General features: G+C 35.4%; 2 protein-coding genes across 5 annotated transcripts; both read right to left on the bottom strand.

Moving 5' to 3' along the window:
- Nucleotides 1-452: 452 nt before the first annotated feature.
- On the bottom strand, nt 453-11,905 carry LOC129271099 (enoyl-CoA delta isomerase 2-like). The gene is made up of 8 exons (XM_054908462.2): nt 11,697-11,905; nt 8,739-8,852; nt 7,564-7,636; nt 6,010-6,112; nt 4,609-4,729; nt 4,015-4,104; nt 2,437-2,580; nt 453-1,790 (listed from the first exon to the last, which is right to left on the bottom strand). Exons 2-8 carry the CDS (start codon nt 8,838-8,840, stop codon nt 1,638-1,640), a joined length of 786 nt encoding a protein of 261 aa, XP_054764437.2. The 5' UTR covers nt 8,841-8,852; nt 11,697-11,905; the 3' UTR covers nt 453-1,637.
- A 2,578-nt stretch (nt 11,906-14,483) lies between these two features.
- Nucleotides 14,484-21,907, bottom strand: LOC129271120 (caveolin-3-like). 4 transcript variants are annotated; one of them, XM_064095017.1, is made up of 5 exons: nt 21,773-21,907; nt 17,411-17,527; nt 16,978-17,221; nt 16,250-16,342; nt 14,484-15,667 (listed from the first exon to the last, which is right to left on the bottom strand). In XM_064095017.1, exons 3-5 carry the CDS (start codon nt 17,191-17,193, stop codon nt 15,347-15,349), a joined length of 630 nt encoding a protein of 209 aa, XP_063951087.1. In that variant the 5' UTR covers nt 17,194-17,221; nt 17,411-17,527; nt 21,773-21,907; the 3' UTR covers nt 14,484-15,346. The 4 variants fall into 4 exon arrangements, with proteins under 4 accessions (XP_063951087.1, XP_063951089.1, XP_063951086.1 ...); XM_064095019.1 differs by having other exon boundaries at nt 17,411-17,505; nt 21,773-21,882; XM_064095016.1 differs by lacking the exon at nt 21,773-21,907 and adding an exon at nt 17,932-18,019 and having other exon boundaries at nt 17,411-17,505.
- Nucleotides 21,908-22,519: the final 612 nt, after the last annotated feature.

Raw genomic sequence — 22,519 nt, forward strand, 5'->3', positions numbered from 1 at the left:
GAAATAATGAGCGTTAAAAATGTATCTTGTTCCGGGTATTCCTTTTTATTAAACTATTTTTGCATCAGCTATGTTATTATCTTTTGTGACGTTTGTATTATTTTATACGTGCTATACGCCATACCTGTCATGTCGCGAAAACAATAGAACTTGAACAATATTTCTCCCCGCCAAGGTGAATATCAAATTTCTGTTTTCATTTCATCCAAGGAAGGCGACTAGCTATTGTTGGTATTGTCATCATTTATGTTCACGGTGTGAATATGGTACATGTAGTTATATTTATCAGTTTGATTGTCATAAGGTGATTGGTGAGTGAGGGACTGATGTGGGTGTGTGTGAGAGAGAAATAGATAAAAGGGGAGAGATAATTATGTGCATAGTGATAGGTATACTCTTATTTTTTTCGATTATTATTTGAAATTGAGTGACACTAAACGACATCATTCCTCTTAAATTTAACAAACTTTAATAATCTTCTAAAAAAAACGTGACGCCTGTTAAAAGGCGGGGATGGCGGCTTAGTGGTACAGCGCCCGCCTCATGGACGGGAGGTCGTGGATTCGATCCCTGTCATATAGTTATACCAAAAACTTCTGCCTTTCATATTATCAATAGTTTTTGCTATTGAGGCCCATATTAGGCGAATATAATCTTGCTCATCCCTTTTATAATATTAGAATTGAAATTTAGATTTGATTCAAAGAAGAAATGTGACACTGAACTACCTCGGTTCAAAGAGACAAAATGACAGCTGTAGACCTGCTGAAATCCTCACATCTGCATGTACATGTATAAAGTTATTTAATAAATGAATATATTGAATATTCTCCATGAAATCGAAGTCGAAAAAGAAGACAAGAAGAAGGATACAATCAACATCATCAATAAATAGAAGTTAAATCATTTTAAGAAGAGGAAAACATTATTTCAATCCACTGACGGTGTTTGGATGGGGGAACCATCCAAACATGAAATGAACAAAATTGAATTCTACGACACAGAGACAGTTCTTTTCACCACTCATATTTCTCCTTCCTATCTTTCCCCTTATTTGTCTCAAATATTCTTTTTTTTTTTTTAAACCACAAAGGAGCGGTTAGGTCGCCTCCCACTCCCCGTGACGCCGCTTCGCTGTAGTATACCACTCTGAAGAATCTTACACACATTCGAGGTTTCATACATGCATATTACTGCATGCATGCGAAATGCATATCACACAGCATTTTTGACAACTTGACAGTTCTCTTCTTTTTGTTGTATTTTTTCTTAAAATCCATCTGCTAATTTTATCTTTTATATACTTGGCATTAGCACATGTTTTAATACAGTTAATCAACAGTGTCATGAATATATTCCGAGAACGTTTGAATATTTCTTGTGCAGAATCATATCTATACATTGACCTCTAAACTATTCCCTGTTGTTTTAAACTCTTCTCATCTTAAAAAAGAAAATTCAATGTGAAATTGTGATTTTTCAACGAAAAATTTACACTCGGGAGGGGGCGGGGGTACAGTCGACAAAATGGTGCTAGCGATTTAGTTGCAAATGATAAATTTGAAAGTATTTCATCTTGAATTCCGATTCCCCGTCACTCTTGGGTGGAACTTTACAATCTTGAAAGAGTTCAGTCTTTAGAGTTTTGATTTCGAGAAGAAGTTCATGATGGCCTGGGTGCATTCTTCTGATGTCCATCTTTCGGTCAGCAGGTCACACTCGGCTCGGTTCACCCTATGAAGGTGCTCTTTCTCACTCTCCCTGATCAGATTCTTTGCAGATTGCACAGCCTGTTTTATTAATCAAAGAAAGTTGAATAATCATGATAAATAAGACAGGCCTTGAACTGTAGCGTAATAAGCTATACATTTTGAGGGGACCAAACACAATTTCTAAAAAGTTGTGAGAGAACAAAATTGTTTACTTGTTTAAAATTAATAGATAACTTAGTGATGGAATTTTTATAGTGAATTTAGAAAATAATAAAATACCCACATGGCATCTGTAAAGACGTTCATAGACGTCACCCGAAACATTATTAGTGCTGTATAAAAATGGACTTATTATCATTGTCATTGATATTATTTACTATCTATATTGATTTATTACTATTTATTTATGATAGTTACCATAATTATTGTTCTTTTTAACATCATTATATTGAATCATTATTGTTGTTGTAATTATTATCATTATTTTTATCATTAATATTGTTACCATACTTGTTAGGCCTATACTATTCTCAGATCTGCTGTTATTGTTTTAAAGAGATATATTCAGAACAACGGTTAATTTGAATTCAAAATAAACATAGATCAGATACAAACGGTCGGAAGAAAATGATGTATGGAAATATCACAATTTCTAAGACATAATTTATGACCTATGATGATTTTATAATTTTATGAATCATGATTATAATCAAGAGCAACTTACATTTCTTGGAAGTTTAGCATATTCTTTAATCTTCTTGTTTACTACATCATTGAAGTGAGAATCAGGAATGACCTCTGTCACTAAACCACAAGCAAATGCTTCCTGCGCGGTCATCTTCTTACCAAATAACAAGAACTCATTGGCCTGTTACAAATAAAAAGACCGCTTTTCGTTTAAATTTACCATTTAGGATGCATTCCAAGTAGTAGATATGTCAGAGAGGCCCTAATTACATTTCAAATATTACTAAAGAAATAAACTAAGTAGTTATTGATCATGATACCTAGCAAGTAACCTATCGAACGTGGACATTACACGAAATCCCCACGCTTACAAATTGACTGATTCATGCAGTGCAATCACGTTTCCTCATTTTATCCACTATAGTGAGTATCAAAAAAAGTTTACACTTAGAAAAAATCCTGTAAAACTATACATTTGTAATATCCTGAAGATTTTTCCACATTTTAACATTGGTACAGCTCCATTTAAGCAAATGACGATATAACTGTCGAAAAATATTTCCGCTTGAGTGAGCACCACTTACTTTTGAAAAGTTAGTGAAAAATGATTTGCGCAGAACTTTGAAAAAGTTATGCGAATAAAAGTAGACCTTAATCATGAATAACATGTGGAATTTAGCTAGTAAAATTGATTTGAAGATATCTTTTACCCTTTTTAACTTGTTTCCTTTCCCAAACCCCTTCGAAGAGTGCATTGCGCCCCACCCCACTCCCCCACACACCGAGGCCATCGTGACGATATTACACTGAGCTTTGAATTACATGAAATAACTTAGGCATGATTTTCATTGTGTTAATCATTTTCAAGCTTGGGAAAAGTGTGGAGAAACAAGTATTAAATGAAAAATGAAATGTAAACCCACTTTAAATGATAAAAACTTAGAGAAAAAAATGCTGGAGATGACTGATATAAACTTTTGTTCAGATTTAGTTATGTCCTCAGATCCAGCTGGCACAAAAAGGGTAAAGGTTGTGCTTATACTAAGTGTTGAAATTTCAATTTGGGTGGCAAAATTTTTACAAAATACTTAAATGTATCAGTTTTATTTCAATTGACTAAAAGTGCAAGAGAAATGTTTCGCAGGGTAAGTTTGATTTCGCCCTTTCCCCTGGCACAGCGTGAAAACGAGCATTTCTGCGCAAACAGATTTCTGCGAGCTTTACAAAAATGGACAGTGCTCACTCAAGTGTAACATTCTGTCAAAACTTTTACTTTCATTAGATAGATGGGACCCAAACCCAAGATTATATGTGAAAAAAATTTCCAAATGTTGTATATTTTTTAATTCCCATGGCTTTTTCAAAGTGTAAACTTTTTTTTGATACGCACTTTATAATACGAGCAACCTTTATGTTTTCACGTTTTACTTAATTGATGCCTTAATAATACGTAGTCATCTGTTCTGCTCATAATATAGGAATATATAACTAATTCATGTTTCGGATTTATTGTCAAATGTCTTTGTTATATTTATGTTATCATAATAATATCATTATGCAGAAGAAGAATAAATAAATGAATAGAACATCAAGGGATCTTCCTTTTTCCCCTCACCTTCGCTGTTCCCATGATCTTGGGGAACGTATACGAAGAGCATCCTTCTGGACTCTGACCAAGAGCAGCAAAAGGGGTGTGAAAGTTCGCCTGCAAATTAATGTAAGAAAATATATATCATGAATGTTTAATTGTAGTTTTTATTATCGTTTCAGATCATTAGAATTTTGAAATTTCAATTTCTCAAATGATTCAGGAATTGCAGATCGAGTACCTACGATTATTAGTTATTTTGAATCCTGTACCATTTCAGATACGATTAAAAGGCATTTTGACTCACTGCTCGACCACATTATCATACCACCACTGCCGTGTGATTTTAGTAGTGGTCATAAACACCCGTTCATTTTTATTATTGTTTATTCAAATTTCAATTTCAATTCAGATTCAATTTCATTTTATTGTCCACATGGGAATTCGTTTTGCTCACATTATAAACATTTGTAATAAAACATATCTCATACATAAATACAATTATGTCCATATTTCATATTTCATTTCATTTTTTTTTATCAATTTCAATATTGTCATATTTTGTTTAGTTAGTTTTATTTATTCATCTTTTTTGGGAGGGTGTTCTTCTGAAATACCTACTCTGTCACTGGCGTAGACGATATCCATCAATCCGAGGGTAGTAACAACAATGCCGATTGCAGGACCGTTAACTGCAGCAATCAAAGGCTTCGGGAAATCAATGAAGGCATTAACAAATTTCCTGACATTTGAAAGACAATCAAATTGAATTATTTAAGATGATTTTAGCCGGCTTATTGTGATGAAGGCAACACTGGGCAAAGTTTCGCTGCATTAGGATTTCTCAAGTGATGAAACTAAAAGTAAATAAAGAGGGACACGGAAAAGGTGACGATAAAAAAAAAAACACGAGTATTGGAAAGATTGGGCTTGGACGTGGAACTACATGTATATAATACTCTACTAGTATTTCATGCATGTCATACACAAAAGTTTCATTTTGGTACTATAACTCCATACACGATGCCCAGACACCGCCTTTGCAGGCACATAAACTTACAGTACAATGTGTGTGTTTCTGTTTGGCATAAATTAAATATTATCATCATAAAAAGCTTTATCAAGACAGAGTCTCCAATACATGAAACTTTTTTATGATGAAATTGATTTAAAAAGAAATGATTTGAGGTTACTTTTTCAAACCAGCAATCAAAACGTTTTTGACATCGTGTACTTAAAATGTCTCGTGGGGGTTCGGACGCAGTTTAGTCAATAATTTCAGAACAATGTTTTGGGGCGTTAATTCCTACAGGGGATGCAGTGACGACCACCCCCAACGATTCTTCAAGTATATAGGGGAAAGGGAGAGGAAAAAAATGAAGAAGAAAAGAAGACCATAAAAAACCAAGAACGAAGAGTATTAAAGAAATGTCTGGTTCGCTAAATGAAAAAGCCTATCAAGATCATCGTTGCATGCGCATTTTGCTCAGTAGACTGCATGACTAAAACCAATCAGAACTATATTCTTTCAAATTAGCGATTAATCGCTAACATTTGTGTTACGGTGCCCTGTAGGTCATCTTACCCCCTATCAAAATATCCTCACCCGGCTCAAAGGACATCTATTGATTCACAAATATTCTATTGAAATGCTGGATTATGAATCCGGCACTCTCATCACAAAGCGCAAATGAGTTTGTATCAATGAGGGTGTTTTTGCAATCGCGACGGGGACGGATTCTACAACATAGAAAATCTATTGTCAAAAGCCCTTCATGACAACTCAGTCTTTGTCGAAAATCGTTGAATCAAAACAGCAATGTCGTCCTGGACAAACGAAATATTAGCAATTCTCATCAGCTCATAATTTTACGACAATCAGCTGTCCCGGAATACCAATTTTCGACCAAGACATCTCAGCTTTTCATTGTGACATGACTGGCATTTCAATAGATTTTCTATGTTATAGAATCCGTCCCCCGTCGCAATGCGAAAACTCGTTATTATCCACCATATACATACTCTAATCGTGTGCTCGATTGTTTCGTTGCCTCTTCTATATTAGTTGTGTCAACTTTCATGAAGTTACCCAGATCATTCCCACTTGAGTAGTAATCCCCAGTACCTGAAAAAGAGAAATGGTAATTTGTAGAAGTTTTGTATCAAACATATTATTTCATTCATCCTTGACTGGATGCACTAATCAAACTAAACATTAAATACATATTCTTAGTATTTTCACCCGGTAATTTCATTCACTAGAGCGAATAACAAATCAACGACAATTGTACTCTGAACCAGTATCATTCCAACATTTAAGAATATTCCTGATTGTGGATACATAAAAGTTGATGATAACTGCGGTTGTGTTTTACTTAGGTGAAAATATAAAGCATTAGGTTTTGCTCAGATTATCATCATTCGTGCCAGGTCCATGTGACTAATTTCATTTATTCTGGTGTGTTTCTTAATGAAAATAAAAATAAAATTTATGATATAAATATATATTATATTTTTTTCTGTTCGATAGCATTGGAAAGGTAATATAAGATTTATTAACTCTTTTGGGTTATGAGAGTATAACAAATACCATATTTACAATGATTATCTCTCCTATAGCTACTTTCTGTAAAAATGTGTTCTTTAACTAGTAATCTTTGGTATCTGAACAAATTTCATCATTATAGTTCTAATAAATTTAGCTATTTTCATAAAGCTCGAAGTACAAATAGAATAGGGTAACTGTGAAATTTGTAACTCAATTGGTCCACTTGTATGCATTTTTGTTGATAAATATAATATACCTTTCTTTCTGGAAGAAAGGACAGTCTAATATGTAGGCTAATGATTCGTTACATATTTTTTTCAGAGCAAAGCGGATGAAAGGAATAATTACCGAAAACAATGGCAGTAGGCATATACTCTAGAAAGAAGGTGTAGACATTATGATAATTCATCATTTAATCGTTTTAACATACAAAATTCTCTGTTATAACTCAACATACTCTTTACAACACCCCCTTCTTCTAGTTTACTCCTATTGTTTCTCATCTTTCATGTCTTTATTTTGTTGTTACCACTTGGAAACAAATAGGCGACGGTGAACCCATTACATCCATGGCGCCGTCCCGGCACTTCATATTATGAAGTAGGACATGGAATACCATGATAACCAACAGAAAATTAAGGAGCTGAGAGTGGGGGATGTATGGACATGGGCGGCACCGGGGGGGGTGTTATTCCTACGAATTTTGAATCATTGAGAAAAAAGGCGAGGGGAATGGGGGAGTATAAAAAGAGAGGTCATGGTTGTGTAACACTTTATATTCCCCTTGCTATTCAATGAAGAAGCAATGTATTAATCATTTGGTATATAGTCTTGCCCCCTCCCACCCCCTTGGCGCAGTGTATTTTTGTTGTCTGGTAGAGATAATGGATTGTTGATTCATGTTGATGACGACGACGATGATGATACTTGTATCGTGCGATAATAGCATGGCATAAAATTTGTGCACTTAATTGACTTCTCTTAAGTTATATGCCTTGTATAATGAAGTATTACTTATAATCACTAACCTGTAATTACTGCGATGGTTACATCATCATTTTGTTCCGCTGCTTTAAGTGCATCTTGTATTTCGTTGTACATCTGCGAAGACGCAAATAATGTGCTATAGATAATAATTATATGATAATTAATAATAAATAATATGTTATTTCTTTAGGGCCTACTAGTTCACATCATATGTATCTACTTATCCCATCATTAGAAAGAACAATAAGAATTTTCCCGTTTTATTAAAGCACTGAATTTGCTTCACATCTAATGATATTTAATGACTGTTAACATTTCACATTCTTCCCAATGATGAGTCCATCGTATCATTCAATAATTAGGTGTTGATCATTATAAGCTAGAAGTTATAACTTATAATAACTTTTGTAATTATGTACCATAATAATCTATTGTGTCTTTTGATGAAGATATTGTATGATCGCCATTCCTTTTATGGAGTTCGTAGTCATGGTTATATAATTATATTTTCTTTGCATGCTATTTCATTGGTTATATTTTGAATACCATACCGGGTAATCGAAATAAAGGAATATTCTGTAGATCCAAATATGAATGGGATGACACAAGAAGAGTGGTTAATGCATTGAACTAAGTTTTTAACTCAGTTTAACGAAACTAGTAAAAACATCACAGTGCCTCACCCTCTTCTATGTATTTCCCAAATACCTCCCTATCTTTTCTCTCCCTAACACGTCTTTTTTTCTCTGTTTGTTTCTTTGGAACACCACCTATTTTAATCGACGTTACACTATTACTATAATATATAATATAATTTTGCCTAAACAATCACCCACTCCTTTTCTCGAATGTTTAAGTAGAGATGTTATTCCAGTACACTATCCTCTTCCCTCACTCAATAACTTTACGAAAGCACCACCCCTTTTAACTACATGTATTTATCTTTCAGCACACACCATCATGACCATAGAGTTAAATACCCCTGAACAGAGCGTATTTAACGCTATGGCACACACACACACACACACCCTCACCCCCACACCCTCACCTCCACACACTATGGAACACGCATAATTTATGATTACACACGCCTAGACACAACCACTTCATCTATCTCTCTCGCATTCACCTGAACCAACAACCTACCCCCCTCCCCTTACCCCCCCCCCCCTCTTCCTTACTGACTTTCGACTTATCCTACCCCCAAATCTCTTACCTCTAGTGTAAGAGCATTTTTCCTTTTCGGTCTGTTGAGTGTGATTGTCGCTACGCCATTCTCAACACGATACAAAATACTCCTTTCGGCATTGGTACTCATTGTGCCGGAATTCTGAGAAAATAAAAATGTTCATACCAAATGAGATCAAGAATCGACCTCGATAAACCAAATTACCTGAGATCCGAGATCCGAAAAGAGTGAATACGATTAACATTTTATTTGTAAGCCATTTCTAATTAGATATTAAAGGGGAATCCAGCCCTGGTCATAAAATGTTGTGTTGGGAAGGAGAAAAATAAATTAAAGAGAATGGTGAAAGTTTGAAAGAAATCGGACAAGCAATAAGAAAATTATAGCTGTTTTAAAATTGAGATCACTAATACTATGTAGATTTCAAATTGGCAATTGGGTAAGTAAATTATGACAAGGGGCAAGGACAACTTTCCCATATAGGCCATGTACTTTATTATCAGGGATTTTTGAGATCCGAGATCCGAAAAGAGTGAATACGATTAACATTTTATTCGTAAGCCATTTCTAATTAGATATTAAAGGGGAATCCAGCCCTGGTCATAAAATGTTGTGTTGGGAAGGAGAAAAATAAATTAAAGAGAATGGTGAAACTTTGAAAGAAATCGGACAAGCAATAAGAAAATTATAGCTGTTTTAAAATTGAGATCACTAATACTATGTAGATTTCAAATTGGCAATTGGGTAAGTAAATTATGACAAGGGGCAAGGACAACTTTCCCATATAGGCCATGTACTTTATTATCAGGGATTTTTGGTTTTCTCCTAAGTACCCATTCCCCTGGGGCAGTAATCTAAATATAACCCAGGTATTATATTGTTTTATGTCCTCATGAAAGAAAAATATAATTTAAAATAAAACTTTTGGGGAAAATGACATTTTAGCCATAATATGCACTGGAGTACATGGAAGAGTAGTCCTTGCCTTACATCACTATGACATCCCATATGCGGCCAATTTGAAGTCTCCATTGGTATAGTGATTACCAATATTTACAAATTTTAAAAATTCATAACTTTCTTGTTGTTTGTCCAATATTGTTCAAACTTCCACCTATCAACTTGTCTGATTTTTCTTTTCCTTATAAAACAAGTTTTTATTTGGGTTGGATTCCCCTTTAAGGAGCTAGTGTTTTAATATCAATTCGGTTTGATAGTAATCACGATTATGGTGGTTCACACCACTTTGAATATGCCTGAAACATAAACTAGGCCTACATTTACAGTAGTCTCATATGCACAAATTCATGGGAATCACCCTCCCCCACAATTCTTTAAAGCCTAAGTTTCGTATTCTAAATTTTCACGAAATTCACCTTAAGTGTGACCAAATCTTTCAATTTTCATTATAAAGTGATTTAAAAACCGCTTTCGTTAAAAACTTGATCGCTTCCCTTCATTGCGTGTATACATACTTGGTTGTTGTTTTTTGCCTCCCTTGGAAATAAATATACGGTCAGATCAGTAGAAAAGCATAAAGTTATATATTTTCGATTAGACACGATTACAGAGCGTAATTTAACGATATTTTAAACGAACTTTTTAAAATATGTTCAAGGTCATTATTTAGATTTGTGATTCCCGTTTTAACGCATATTCCACAATAATTAAAAAATAGAAACCTACATAAAAAAAAAATAATAAGTACAACCTCTACAACTCATCTATACATGATTGTTGGCCTAACAATCTGAACATCAATTGTTTAGTTCAGAGCATCCATAACGTAAATTAACTGTAGTTCTCTTGAGTCCTAAATCTTTAATTAACGAAATGATAAATGAAATCTTTGGAAATTCACCCCAACCTCAATTAAAGGGGTGGTCCAGGCTGAAAGTATGAATAGCTTAATAAATAGAGTAGAATTCACTGAGCAAAATGCCGAAAATTTCATCAAAATCAGATAACAAATAATAAAGTTATTGAAGTTTAAAGTTTAGCAATATTTTGTGAAAACAGACGTCATGAATATTCATTAGGTGGGCTGATGATGTCACATCTCCACTTTCCGTTTTCTTATGTTATTACATAAAATCATTATTTTTCATTATTTCATACTTGTTTGAATAATATGTCTCCCTTATGAAATAAGTTGCAGCAATAAATATCTAATGCACTAAATCATTTGTCAATCCAATTTTTCTAGTTCTTGGAGGAAAAAATTTGAATAAAGCTAATTTCATATAATAAAATACAAAAGAACAAGTGGGGATGTGACATCATCAGCCCACCTAATGAATATTCATGACGACTGTTTTCACAAAATATTGCTAAACTTTAAAATTCAATAACTTTGTTATTTGTTATCCGATTTTGATGAAATTTTCGGCATTTTGCTCAGTGAATTCTCCTCTATTTATTAAGCTATTCATACTTTCAGCCTGGACCACCCCTTTAAAGCTTTACTATCAGTGGCGGATCGGGGAGGGGTAGGGTTTAACCTTCTCCTCGGGATCCCTAAAAATGATAATAAAAAAGGAGTGTGCAATCAAACTCCAACACCCCTTCACTGTTTACGAGAGTCGCGTAGGCAGAACAGTGGCGGATCTACGGGGGGGGGGGGGGGGCAGGTCATCTTTATTGAGTCAAACCAACTTGTCAAACCCCCCACTATCTTAGCAAAAAGCTAGATAGATGCAACCCCCAAATAAAGTGGTCTTGTGCGTGTCAACTCTCTGCATAATACCACACCACTCTGGGTCACGACAAATTCAGATACTCAATACTCGTTTGTTTTTCTTTACGAACATAAAATAATACAATATCATTACAAAGGTTGCGTTCGATAACATCAATGAGAATTAACAGATAAAAAAATTGTGTACAAAAAGATCACCATTCTGTCTTATAGACAACAATTAATATCGAATAATAAAATATATATTTATAAATATCTTTGAAACTGGGCTGCCTTTGAGGACGTACCTGCGTCGTCGTTTAAAATATTTCTGCTGTCCACTCAATCCTTGGTCGAAATAAAGTATAGACTTGGAATTTCAAGGTATCAAATTGAAATTATATGATATGAAATATACTTGAAGAGAATTTGTATGTAAACGCGTTCAGAGTTGGTAGCCTATATACAGCAATCTTATCATTCGACTTTGATCTGTTGGTCCTTATATTCTGATAATGTTTAAACATGGAGGGGTATATCTCTGTGGTTTAAACAAACCAGGTAGTATAGGGTCTATGGTTTGAACCAGTGTATAAAGCCGGATTGGAGATTTTCGGTTAGACAGGCGAGGTCCATGCATTTCCTTAAATCAGTGGCGCACCGTGGGTCACGGCATGGGGGGCACCAGCAAAAAACCTGAGTCACTTAGTAAACGCGCGAAGCGCGCTTAGTTGCTAGGTATACTGACCTAAGACATTTTAAGGACAGTGCCATTAAACGGATACGTATGCCACTTATCAAATAATGCGAGCGCGCAAAGCGCGAGCTGAAAATTTTTGATATTCAGACCTAAAAAGGGACATTATGAGCAAATGATATGTACCTGTCTCGCTGAACAAACAATGCGAGCGCGAAGCGCGAGCTGAAATTTTTGTATATATTGACCCCAAACAGGGATATTTTAAGGACTATTTTTAAAGGAATCCATTAAGAATATATATATCTCACCATAGTCATCTAATGCGAGTGCCAAGGGCCTGCTGATTTTGTTAAAATTACATCTAAACACACGAAGCACTTTTTGTAGTCATTGTAATCATGATTGTCATACACATCTCACTAATCAAATATTGCGAGCGCGAAGTGCGAGCTGAATATTTAGGAAATTCAGACCTGAAGAGGGGCATTCTAAGGCTTGTTTGTAGGAATTCACTAAGACCATACGTATTTCACTAACCGAATGATGCGAGCGCGAAGCGCGAGCTGAAAATTTTTGATTTTCAGATTAGAAAAAGGGACATTTTAAGGACTGATTTTAGGAATTCATTGAAGAGCAGGCATACATCACCAATCCACTAATGCGAACGTAAGCACGGACAGGAAATGTTTTATATTAAGACCTTAAAATGGGGCAATCATTTTAAGTAGTCATGAAAAAGAAGTATATGTCAGTACATAAAACAACAATAACTCGAAGTGCAAGGAAATATATTTGGTGTATATTGACTTGAGAACGGGAGGTTCTAGTACAACAGGATCATATATCTCGTTAAACAGACAATGCGAGCACCCAGAACAATGAAGACATAGACCCAGAGCAAATTATGTTTCATAAAGTTATGAAAAAATATTCTTATGTAATATAACATAACATAATCATTATTATAATTATAATAAACAATAATTTCTTCTTTCCCGCTACGTTTTTCTTCCTTTCTCCCTCCTTTTCTCCTTTTCCCTTTTTTTGTCAGCCGATGGGGGGGGGGGGGCACGTGCCCCCATGCCCCCCCCCCCCCCGTAGTTACGTCACCGCCTTAAAAAATATTTGTTCCACTCATACTATGTAGTATGTGGGGGAGTCGCGGTCTAGTGGTTATGACTCTCGTCTTTCAATCAGTGGGAAGTCGGTTCGAAACATAAGCAATGGTGTGTTTTCCTTCAGCAAGAAATTTACTCATATTGTGCTGCACTCGACTCAGGTGAGGTGGATGGGTAACCGGCAGAATTAATTCCTTGAATGCACCAAACGCCTTTAGCAGCTGGAGCAAAAGTCGGGGTAATATTATAGTGCGCCAGTGAATAGGCAACTATATAGATAATCGGCGCCTCATAAATGCTATATTATTATCCTTATTATTATTATTATTATCATTTGTCATTCCGGTTCGTTTCTATAAAAAATAAACAAGATTTGAGCAGAAGAGATGATAGAATATGCCTACTAATCACTATTTTACAATTTTTACCGATATTGAAAACTTTTACTCTAGATAATTGATTACTTTGAGCATACATGTATTTTTTTCAGTAGCAGATTAACTGGACATTTGGAGGGAAATCCTAAACAGGATCATGATCTTTATAGCACTGTCATGTGATTTACTAATGGCAGACACTGGTCATCAATATCTAACTAAAATCAAATACGAACTGTCGGGATATTTTAGTCCAAAGGGTGATATTTTATCTTTAATAGCGTCACGAGAGTGGCGAGGCAAGGTGCAAATAAGGAGTATTGTTTATTGACAATGTACTCCTCTGGAAATTCACAAGACTTTGTGAATTTATTGTATTGACTTGGTTTCGTTTTCTTCGTAAAAAAACCGTCAATTTGCATGACGATCGTTTACTAAAAGCACTAGCTGCAGAATGTGTGAAAGAATGCAATAGAAAGCTGTATAGATCTGTTATTGTATTTCACTATAAAGCATTGCCTCTATTTCCTTTCCCTCTCCTTCTGTACCTCTGTTATATTCCATTAATGGTATTCTGATTTAGCAATTAATAATACACCGTATTTTATAAGAGCTTATTATAAGGGTCATTCGATTCAATCATGGTATCATACACAAAATGCAACGCCTCATCTCCCTAGGCGACACCCCTCCCCTCTCTAAATGATTTTCATATTGTTCATACATGTACTTGTGATGTGACCAAATATGTATAGAGCTGTCATGACCATAAACACACTTCCTCCAACCACATCATCCCAAAACGACCACAAACAAGCATTCGAATAAGTACAACACACACACTCACAAACAAGCACATACATTTTTCCTTTCATCCTCGCCCAAACAAACACTCTTACATTATTTTCTTTTTCTATCCTCTTTTATTCTAATTCATCAATACAAAAAAAACTTTTAAGATTTAAATTTAACATCCGATGTTGAACAATTGCGTATAAACATAACAGACCTTTCATAATTGATATCTAAGCACATATATAATTAGAGAATCGGATCATACATGAGGACACAGAAAATTGGTTATACCCAGGGAAAAAAACCTCAGGAATATAGAAATTATTTCTATGTAAAAATCCATAAAACATCTAACCAATGAAGGTGTTTTGAGGGTCCTTTAAAGATTTATGCTGGAAAATGACCCGATAAAAGTTCGACCACGAAAGCCCTGTTCCGAGAAGTGAGCCAGCCATCTTGAAGAAAAAACCGTAAAACAGAATATAATATGTTCACACCATTTCCCTGGTATCCTTAGGTATGAAGATAAGAAATGAATGATAGTTCATTTCGAGTAAATAAAGAAAACGACACGATTTTGTCTAATTCTATCGAAAGATGATTTTGGTCAGATTTCCTTAATTTGGGGCACTCCTGGGTGAAATTACGAAATAGATTACACATACGACTGACACATATACAAAAATTTGAGCTTGGAATATAACATAAAAATCAAAATCTAATATTTTCTAACTGCTTAATATATTTTGATTTGTTGATTTAATAAAGAGAGTAAAACTCATTCTGACTTTCTAAGTTGTAGGGAAAGTAAGTAGTCTTTTAGACGAATTATATACAAACAAAGTTTGAGTTTGGGATATACGTAAAGATTAAAATGTTCTATCTTCTAACTACTTATGTATATTGTGATTTGTTAATTCAATGGAAGGAGTAAAAGCCTGATTCAGACGCTCTAAGATGACGCCAATTCAAACGTTAGAATTGGACGACGTGGTTGCCACTCTCATTTGGTCACACTTCATCCTCAATCTATCCAAGCCCGGGACAGTCAACGAAAAGTTTCCTCTGAGATAGGTGAACATCTGACCGAAGGATTGGAAGATAGGATCCAAAGAAGACCGGACAACGCCTCTAGAGAGCACCTCCACGATCCTACAAGCCTGTAGGATCACCTTAAGGGTAGGATTGACCAGCCAGACAAGCAAGAAGTTCATGCTAGCGAAGACAAGACCCCAAGCTATGCCAAGTATGGGGCCAAGTAGGGCCGACAGAAAGATGTAAAATCCCCTCTGGAGGAAAAAAAAAGAAGAAGATAAAACTTGTCGAATTTGAGGAGCCAATGGAGTTTTAACCCATAGGGCATTTAACATCTTTATACTCGAGAAGATGCAGATCCTATTTAACATTTACTTTAAGACTCAATTCGGACCACGCTATTAAGGAACCTGACAAGTATCATAGGCGGATCCAGGGGGGGGGGGGGGGCGAGTAGCCCGCCCTCCTCCTATTGGAGGTGGAAAGCTCACATCAAAAGATTTATTTGGTCTATTAAGTTCTCTGAAATATTACAACCATTAATTAACAGTAAGGTACTTTTTCTTTGTCTTTCTTGTCTATATAGTCTGTAAGAAATTGGCCTGTTCTACACGAAAAATGAATGACCGCCTCACTTCATATCGAAAGAAGAAAGTGTTCAACCATATAAATGGATAACTCCTGATATGAAAACGTGTCGTGATATAGATATAGGTATAATAAGCTTGGTTTTATTTGAGTTAAAATGGCTAACTTTACTGGTCTGTATTTATCATCCTCCCTCTCCTGCTCTCTGACTAATTAGTGACTATTATATGAAGAAAAAAAAAACTCACCGAAGTCCAATTAAAGATGGCTTTGTTGTAGTTAAATACCACGCTGATACTTTCTGAACCAAGGGGCTCCTGAAATGTCTCTTCAAAATCAACCTGAAGAATGCGAGAGTTGATGCCAAAAATTCATTTTTAGTCTTTTAATTTTATCAACCTTCCATTTTTCAATACCAAATTTACAGTAACAAAATTGTGGTTTATATATTATTTGGAGGAAAAAATCACTGGATAGAAGAGCGATATGGCAATTGGGTTTATTTAGTATCAGTGGTATATCGTGGTAAATGAATGTGGAGCGTTGTGGGCCCAGTGGATCATTAGTCTCCTGACTTTGAAACAGAGGGTCGTGGGTTCGAATCCCAGCCATGGCGTAATTTCCTTCAGCAAGAAACTCATCCACATTGTGCTACACTCAACCCAGGTGAGGTGAATGGGTACCCGGTAGGAAGAAATTCATTGAATGCTTGAGCGCCTATAGGCAGCTCAACTAAAGCCGGGGTAAAAAGAATAGCAGGGCCCGCTGGGAGAACAGTTTTTCGGAACTGAAGTGGCTATAGTGGGTAAATATACCTAAACTATTATTATTATTATTATCATAAAATTCATGAAAGGTTTGCAGGCTTTCAAAATGAGTAATATTAGAATTTAAAAAAAGGTCACAGAACAATTGCTTAGACAAAAGTTGATCGAGATAAGGGGTGATTAAAACTTAAATAATTTACACATCTCACCTTGACATTTGGTTTGAGGGAGTACAAGTCCATTTCATCATACTTTGCGGATTGTGGCGCTCGCTCTAAGCCTCCGTGGCAGCAAGGTCTTGCTTGGACTTGTGCCTGATAATTGGTATCATTGTTGTTGTAGAGGGGATAATAATGGCCACCTTGAGCTATCAAATATGTTGTTGCTGGGCTTCTGGTGTCGCTCTTTGCTGCGGTGTCTTCCATGGTGGTAGAGTTGATGGATGAGCCCTTCCTGCGAAAAGACAATCGTTATCAGATCATCGACTTGACGAATTGGACACTGATGAAATAGGTTTAAAAACTTGATAACCTTCGTTAATAAATATTAAGAATAGGGTCGACTTAATTTTACATTATCTGATTTCTAAAGTGAGATTATTATGATATAGTTTTGAGAAAATAATGTTACTTCCTTACTCACCGAAATCACAAACAAGACAGCTCTGAGCGATGTGTAAACGATCGTTATAATTCATTCCACCTTCCGTCGAGACGTGACGACCTCATCATGCGGATCTTGTTGATAGCAAGTTTATCACTAAAACAATTCAGTTTACGTCATATTACATATCTTCTATTTTAAGAACAGATTCATATAGTACTTAGCGCAACACTTAAACATTTTTTTTGCGTTTCCTGGGTCCCGTAACACAAAGATTAGAGATTGATCGTACGCTTGATTTTTTTTAACGATTAATTGTAGGCCTATATTGTAGTCAATGCAATCAGTCGTAGAAAAATTGTATACGATAATTGCTAAGCTTGTATCACCGCCCCCCGACGTGATTTAAAACACTTTCCTAAAAGAACAAAAATATATGATATAACCTACGTTAAACCAGGATGTATATTAGGAAGATTAATGGCAGTCTAATTAACACCTCAGATTTATTAATTTAAGCATAAAGTTTACCCATTTTCCAAATGGGACAGACCATTTACCTCAGTTGCTTTATATTATGAATATGTTTTGGATGTCTACTAAAGTATACTATCACGTGTAGTAATATAGTTTGTTCTTACTGATTGTAATTTACGAAGATTGCCACTATCGTGACAATATAAGCTGATAATGGAGCAAAGTTCAAATTTATTAAGTTAATTGGTTATCCCATTTGACGCAGTATGAGCACTGAACTTGCAAGTAAACTGATACCAGTTAACTAGAATAAAGTGCTAATAGTGTCAATAATCGTTAACGTCATGCTGTTTTTAGGACCCCTTGCAGAAGTATTGAAAATTATATAGCCAAAAGAAAATAAAGAGAATTCAACGGATTTTGAATTCTCTTTTTTTTGGTCACACAATGGGCACTGGCGAAGAGTGTGACTTTGCCTTTTATTATTTTTTGAAAGCCATGCTCCGTTTCCTTTCATAATCTATATGATTTTAATTGATTTTTATGACATTTTCTCATTCCCCGTGATTCTTGTATTCTTCAGATGCAAAGCAGAGTAAATTTTCAATATATATATATATATATATATATATATATATATATATATATATATATGTGTGTGTGTGTGTGTGTGTATAAAAAATTATACATGTTCAATAGCTTTGGCAATTATTGTATTTAAATATTTTGTGAAAGAAAATGAATGAAGAGAACAATGGTAGGCGTAGCTTAAAGGGGAATCGAGCCTTGGTCATAAAATGTTGTTTGAAAGGAGAAAATAAATAAAAGAGAATTGTGGAAGTTTGAAAGCAATCGGACAAGCAATAAGAAAGTTATGGCTGTTTTAAAATTGAGATCCCTAAGACTATATAGATTTCAAATTGGCATCTGGGTAAGTAAATTATGACAAGGGGCAAGGACAACTTTCCCATAGGCCAAGTACTTTATTATCAGTGATTTGTGGTTTTTTCCTAAGTATACACATTCCCCTGGGGCAGTAATCTAAATATAGCCCAGCTAGTATATTGTTTTATGTCCTCATGAAAGAAATATATAATTTGAAGTAAAAGTTTTGAAAAAAAAATGTCATTTTAGCCATTTTATGTATTGGAGTACATTAAAGAGTAGTCCTTTGTCTTACATCACTATGACATCACATATGCAGCGAATTTGAAGTCTCCATGGTTATATAGTGATATTATCAATATTCACAGCTTTTTAAAATTCATAACTTTCTTATTGTTAGTCGGATATTGTACAAACTTTCACCTATCAACTTGTCTAATTTTCCTTTTTCCTCTAAAAACAAGTTTTTGTTTGGGTTGGATTCCCCTTTAAATCAAGGTTCTTCCGAGCTATCTGCCCTTTGGAAAAATATTGGCGATGCCGATAAAAATCTGACGGGAATCGAACCAGGGTCCCCAGCTTTAAGCGACGGTGCCTTAACCACTAGACCACTGAGACGGGTTAGTGGATAGGGCGACCCCGATCCGATTGACCGTCAGATAACAGATTTTCGACACCACCAATAAAATCTCCTTTGTCGGGTGTAGGTGAGTTTTGAACAATGACAAGCCACCATGCATCAGCTTGATCAAAGCTATTGCTTATATTGATTTTGTATCTCTTTGTATCTCTTTTTTTCTTGGACGTGAAACGTTTCGAAAGATATGGTCCCCAAGCGCCCTCCTCATTTGTATGCCCAGTGGAGGATACTTACAAAAAAAAACACAACCCATTTTCACGCCGACAAATTTATAACAGTGTTAAATAAGACACAGGCAAATAGACAAAATGCAGGTGCAGAGTCAAAAGTAATCGCAAAAGAAAATTGGAGTGTATCTTTGAAACTTACGAATTATCAGTTTTAACAAATAAACCCCTCAAAAAAGTTCTGCAACTCAAGTTTGAGCGGTAATAAATTTCTTAGTGTGAAATCATCATGTAAAAGTGGTATCATTGAAAAGTAATCATGTGTCATTTTTTTATGCTAATGTTATCATGCAATGCGCAGACACGATAAAATAATATGCATCAATGTCAAAAATGAAATGTTGCAAAATTCGTTCTTTTGCGCAATATATATGGATTGAATGTGTTTGGAATAAATTTGAACCTTGTCATTTCAAAATGTTTTAGGATAATTGTTGAATTTATAAAAAATAAGATGAGATGTTTGTTTCATTTTGAAGTTTTATGAAAGCACCATTCACCACTGACACTTTTGCAGAACATTCACTGTCACCCGCCTGCATGGAAAAAATTCTATAGAATATAGAGACAATGATTTTGCAACATTCTACTTCTGACTTTTCCCTATATTCAGGGTAACTGCACTTTCCATGATTATAAATTATAATCACAACAGATGGCACGTCATTGTAAAGAGGAATAATTTAGCTTTTCAATGATACCAGTTTCATTTTTTATACCTCAGTAACAAAGAATATACACTCTAAGAAATCGAATGTCAAATCAACATTTGAAAGGTTGGAGGAGTGACAACCTTTTCCAAATGTTACATCCAACATTGTATAAAGCTGAATCCAACATTTTAAGTGTTGGGTAGAACCATTTAAAGTGGTAAATGCAACATTTAGAAAATGTTGTCACTCCTCCAACCTTTCAAATGTTTAGTTAACAAAGTTTTTTTTTAGAGTGTATCATCCCTCAAAATCGAGTGGCAGAACTTTTTTTGAGACAGACGATGTATATTTAAGTAGTAAATTTTGTAGTTAAAGTGGAGTTGTAGACCTGGCATAAATAAGTCTCTCCTTTGTGTATCACTAAACTGTACGTCTAAAAGTGACATGTCTGTGGGCAACAAGTTGCTTAAATCTTGGTACAAAATGAGTCATTGCCAGACGAAGGCACTGTTGCAAAATGTTCACATGTCAAATTATCTGGTATGAGGTTCTTTTAAATGTTCATTGTGGAATGTACCTGTATGTTTAGATCTAAGTAGATCTCTCAAACATTGCGATCATATTGAGGCATATTTCATACTGTGACATAAAGTGATTAAAAAATTGGGGTAGGCCCCCACCCACAGAGTCTCGATCCACTGATTCGACCCGCGAGCCGTAGTTTTAGAACCACCTGGCCTAAATTATCATCCACTGCAAGCCTTTGACGGTATATCATGGTATATAGTGCAGTTATATAGCTATCTTGTCCCATAAATTGATACGTTGATGAAAATCTATTCGTGGGCTGGTGAAAATCCGCAGTCACATGTAGGCCTATACCAACGTATAGTGTCATGAATGAAGGCTTATAATGTGGAGTATTTTATTCACACATATCGTGCATTCAATGTGTGAATAGAATAACACAGCTGGATATTGATTGGTTACCAAATACCAACCAATATCCAGCTACAGAGCACTATAGGGCTATATAAACACAGAAATAGGCCTACCGGTAATACAGGATATAACAAAAAATTGTAAAATTTCAAAACGTATTGTAATTATCAACAAATAATTTTCTATAAGATTTCAAAATTCTTTGGAAATATCGACATTATACCATCATTATCCAGAATGGTACTCCAATTAATTTTCAATCACTACGAGAAGTTGAGATTAACAAGATCTTCCTTAATTTGCGGAGATGCTGGTGCTCTGCATGACCACATCAGATCATTTTATATCCATCCCAGACAGCAAAGCATATGGTTTTTAGCTGGGATATGCTCAGGATATGCTGCACTATTTCTTCTCTCACCACGGACCACGGTGTCCATTATTTTGCTCACGACGCTCGTCAAACTATAAAACTATAACGTTACTGGACGATATATTTCCCGGGGAGCATTTCATGATAGGACTTGTCGGACGTTTTATCCGACAAGTCCTATATTTTATCCGACTGCATAATTACCATAAAAATATATTTGTCTTCCGACATCCCCAACATCTCGATCCTCGATCGTTGTCAAAGTCGAAGCTCCGATGGATTACTGTATTCTTCGAGGTGCGCTATATGGATCCTCCACTTTTTCACCGTCTTCTAGCTTCCCTTTAACCTTCGTTGTTATACACTATCTTTCCCCCAACGAACGTAGAGGGCAGCAACACACAAGCGTGTTGCTATAAGGAAGGTCAACTCGATACGCGCATGCAGCTGAGCTGCGCGCGTATTTTATTGTTCATGCCAACGAAATCAAATGCCGATCCAATACAACAACAAATTAGTAGCGATCAAAAAACGAATATGGAAGAATATGACTACAACAATATCAAAGATAACTTTAAAAATATGTTGAGGAATATACATACATATAAAAACATACTTTGATATTTAAAACTTTACAAATATAAGTTTCAGGAAACTAAAATCATTACCAAATCGGTGATTGTTGTTATCAGCGATTTCACCAGACGGCTGTGTTAGGTGATTTGCGTCGAGACGATTTTGTGACCACTCGCAAAGCATTTCGGGATTGAATATAACCACCTTATTTTCTCTGAGCTCTTCGCTGAACCCATCATCACAGTGCAGATGCAGCGCAGCGCGCAGCCAATGCAATTCATCCGATGCATGGGTTGTTTTTTCGCCGTCCATGCCATGGTCTCGGACTCAGAGTTGAAATTTAGACCCGGATTTCGGGGATACAGCGCCTTTATT

The sequence above is a fragment of the Lytechinus pictus genome, chromosome 2 (genome assembly GCF_037042905.1).
Source record: "Lytechinus pictus isolate F3 Inbred chromosome 2, Lp3.0, whole genome shotgun sequence".
NCBI classification, from domain to species: Eukaryota; Metazoa; Echinodermata; class Echinoidea; order Temnopleuroida; family Toxopneustidae; genus Lytechinus; species Lytechinus pictus.

Excerpts from the sequence above, each read along its gene's own strand:
- LOC129271099 (XM_054908462.2), bottom strand. The coding sequence starts at position 8,840 with ATGAGTACCAATGCCGAAAGGAGTATTTTGTATCGTGTTGAGAATGGC. Across the intron at positions 6,113-7,563 it reads AACCATCGCAGTAATTACAG|GTACTGGGGATTACTACTCA; the intron begins GTTAGTGATTAT and ends TCTCTTTTTCAG. Across the intron at positions 1,791-2,436 it reads ATGCTAAACTTCCAAGAAAT|GCTGTGCAATCTGCAAAGAA; the intron begins GTAAGTTGCTCT and ends TTAATAAAACAG.
- LOC129271120 (XM_064095017.1), bottom strand. The coding sequence starts at position 17,193 with ATGGAAGACACCGCAGCAAAGAGCGACACCAGAAGCCCAGCAACAACA. Across the intron at positions 16,343-16,977 it reads CCCTCAAACCAAATGTCAAG|GTTGATTTTGAAGAGACATT; the intron begins GTGAGATGTGTA and ends CGCATTCTTCAG. Across the intron at positions 15,668-16,249 it reads CCATCTTTAATTGGACTTCG|AGGGGATTTTACATCTTTCT; the intron begins GTGAGTTTTTTT and ends TTTTTCCTCCAG.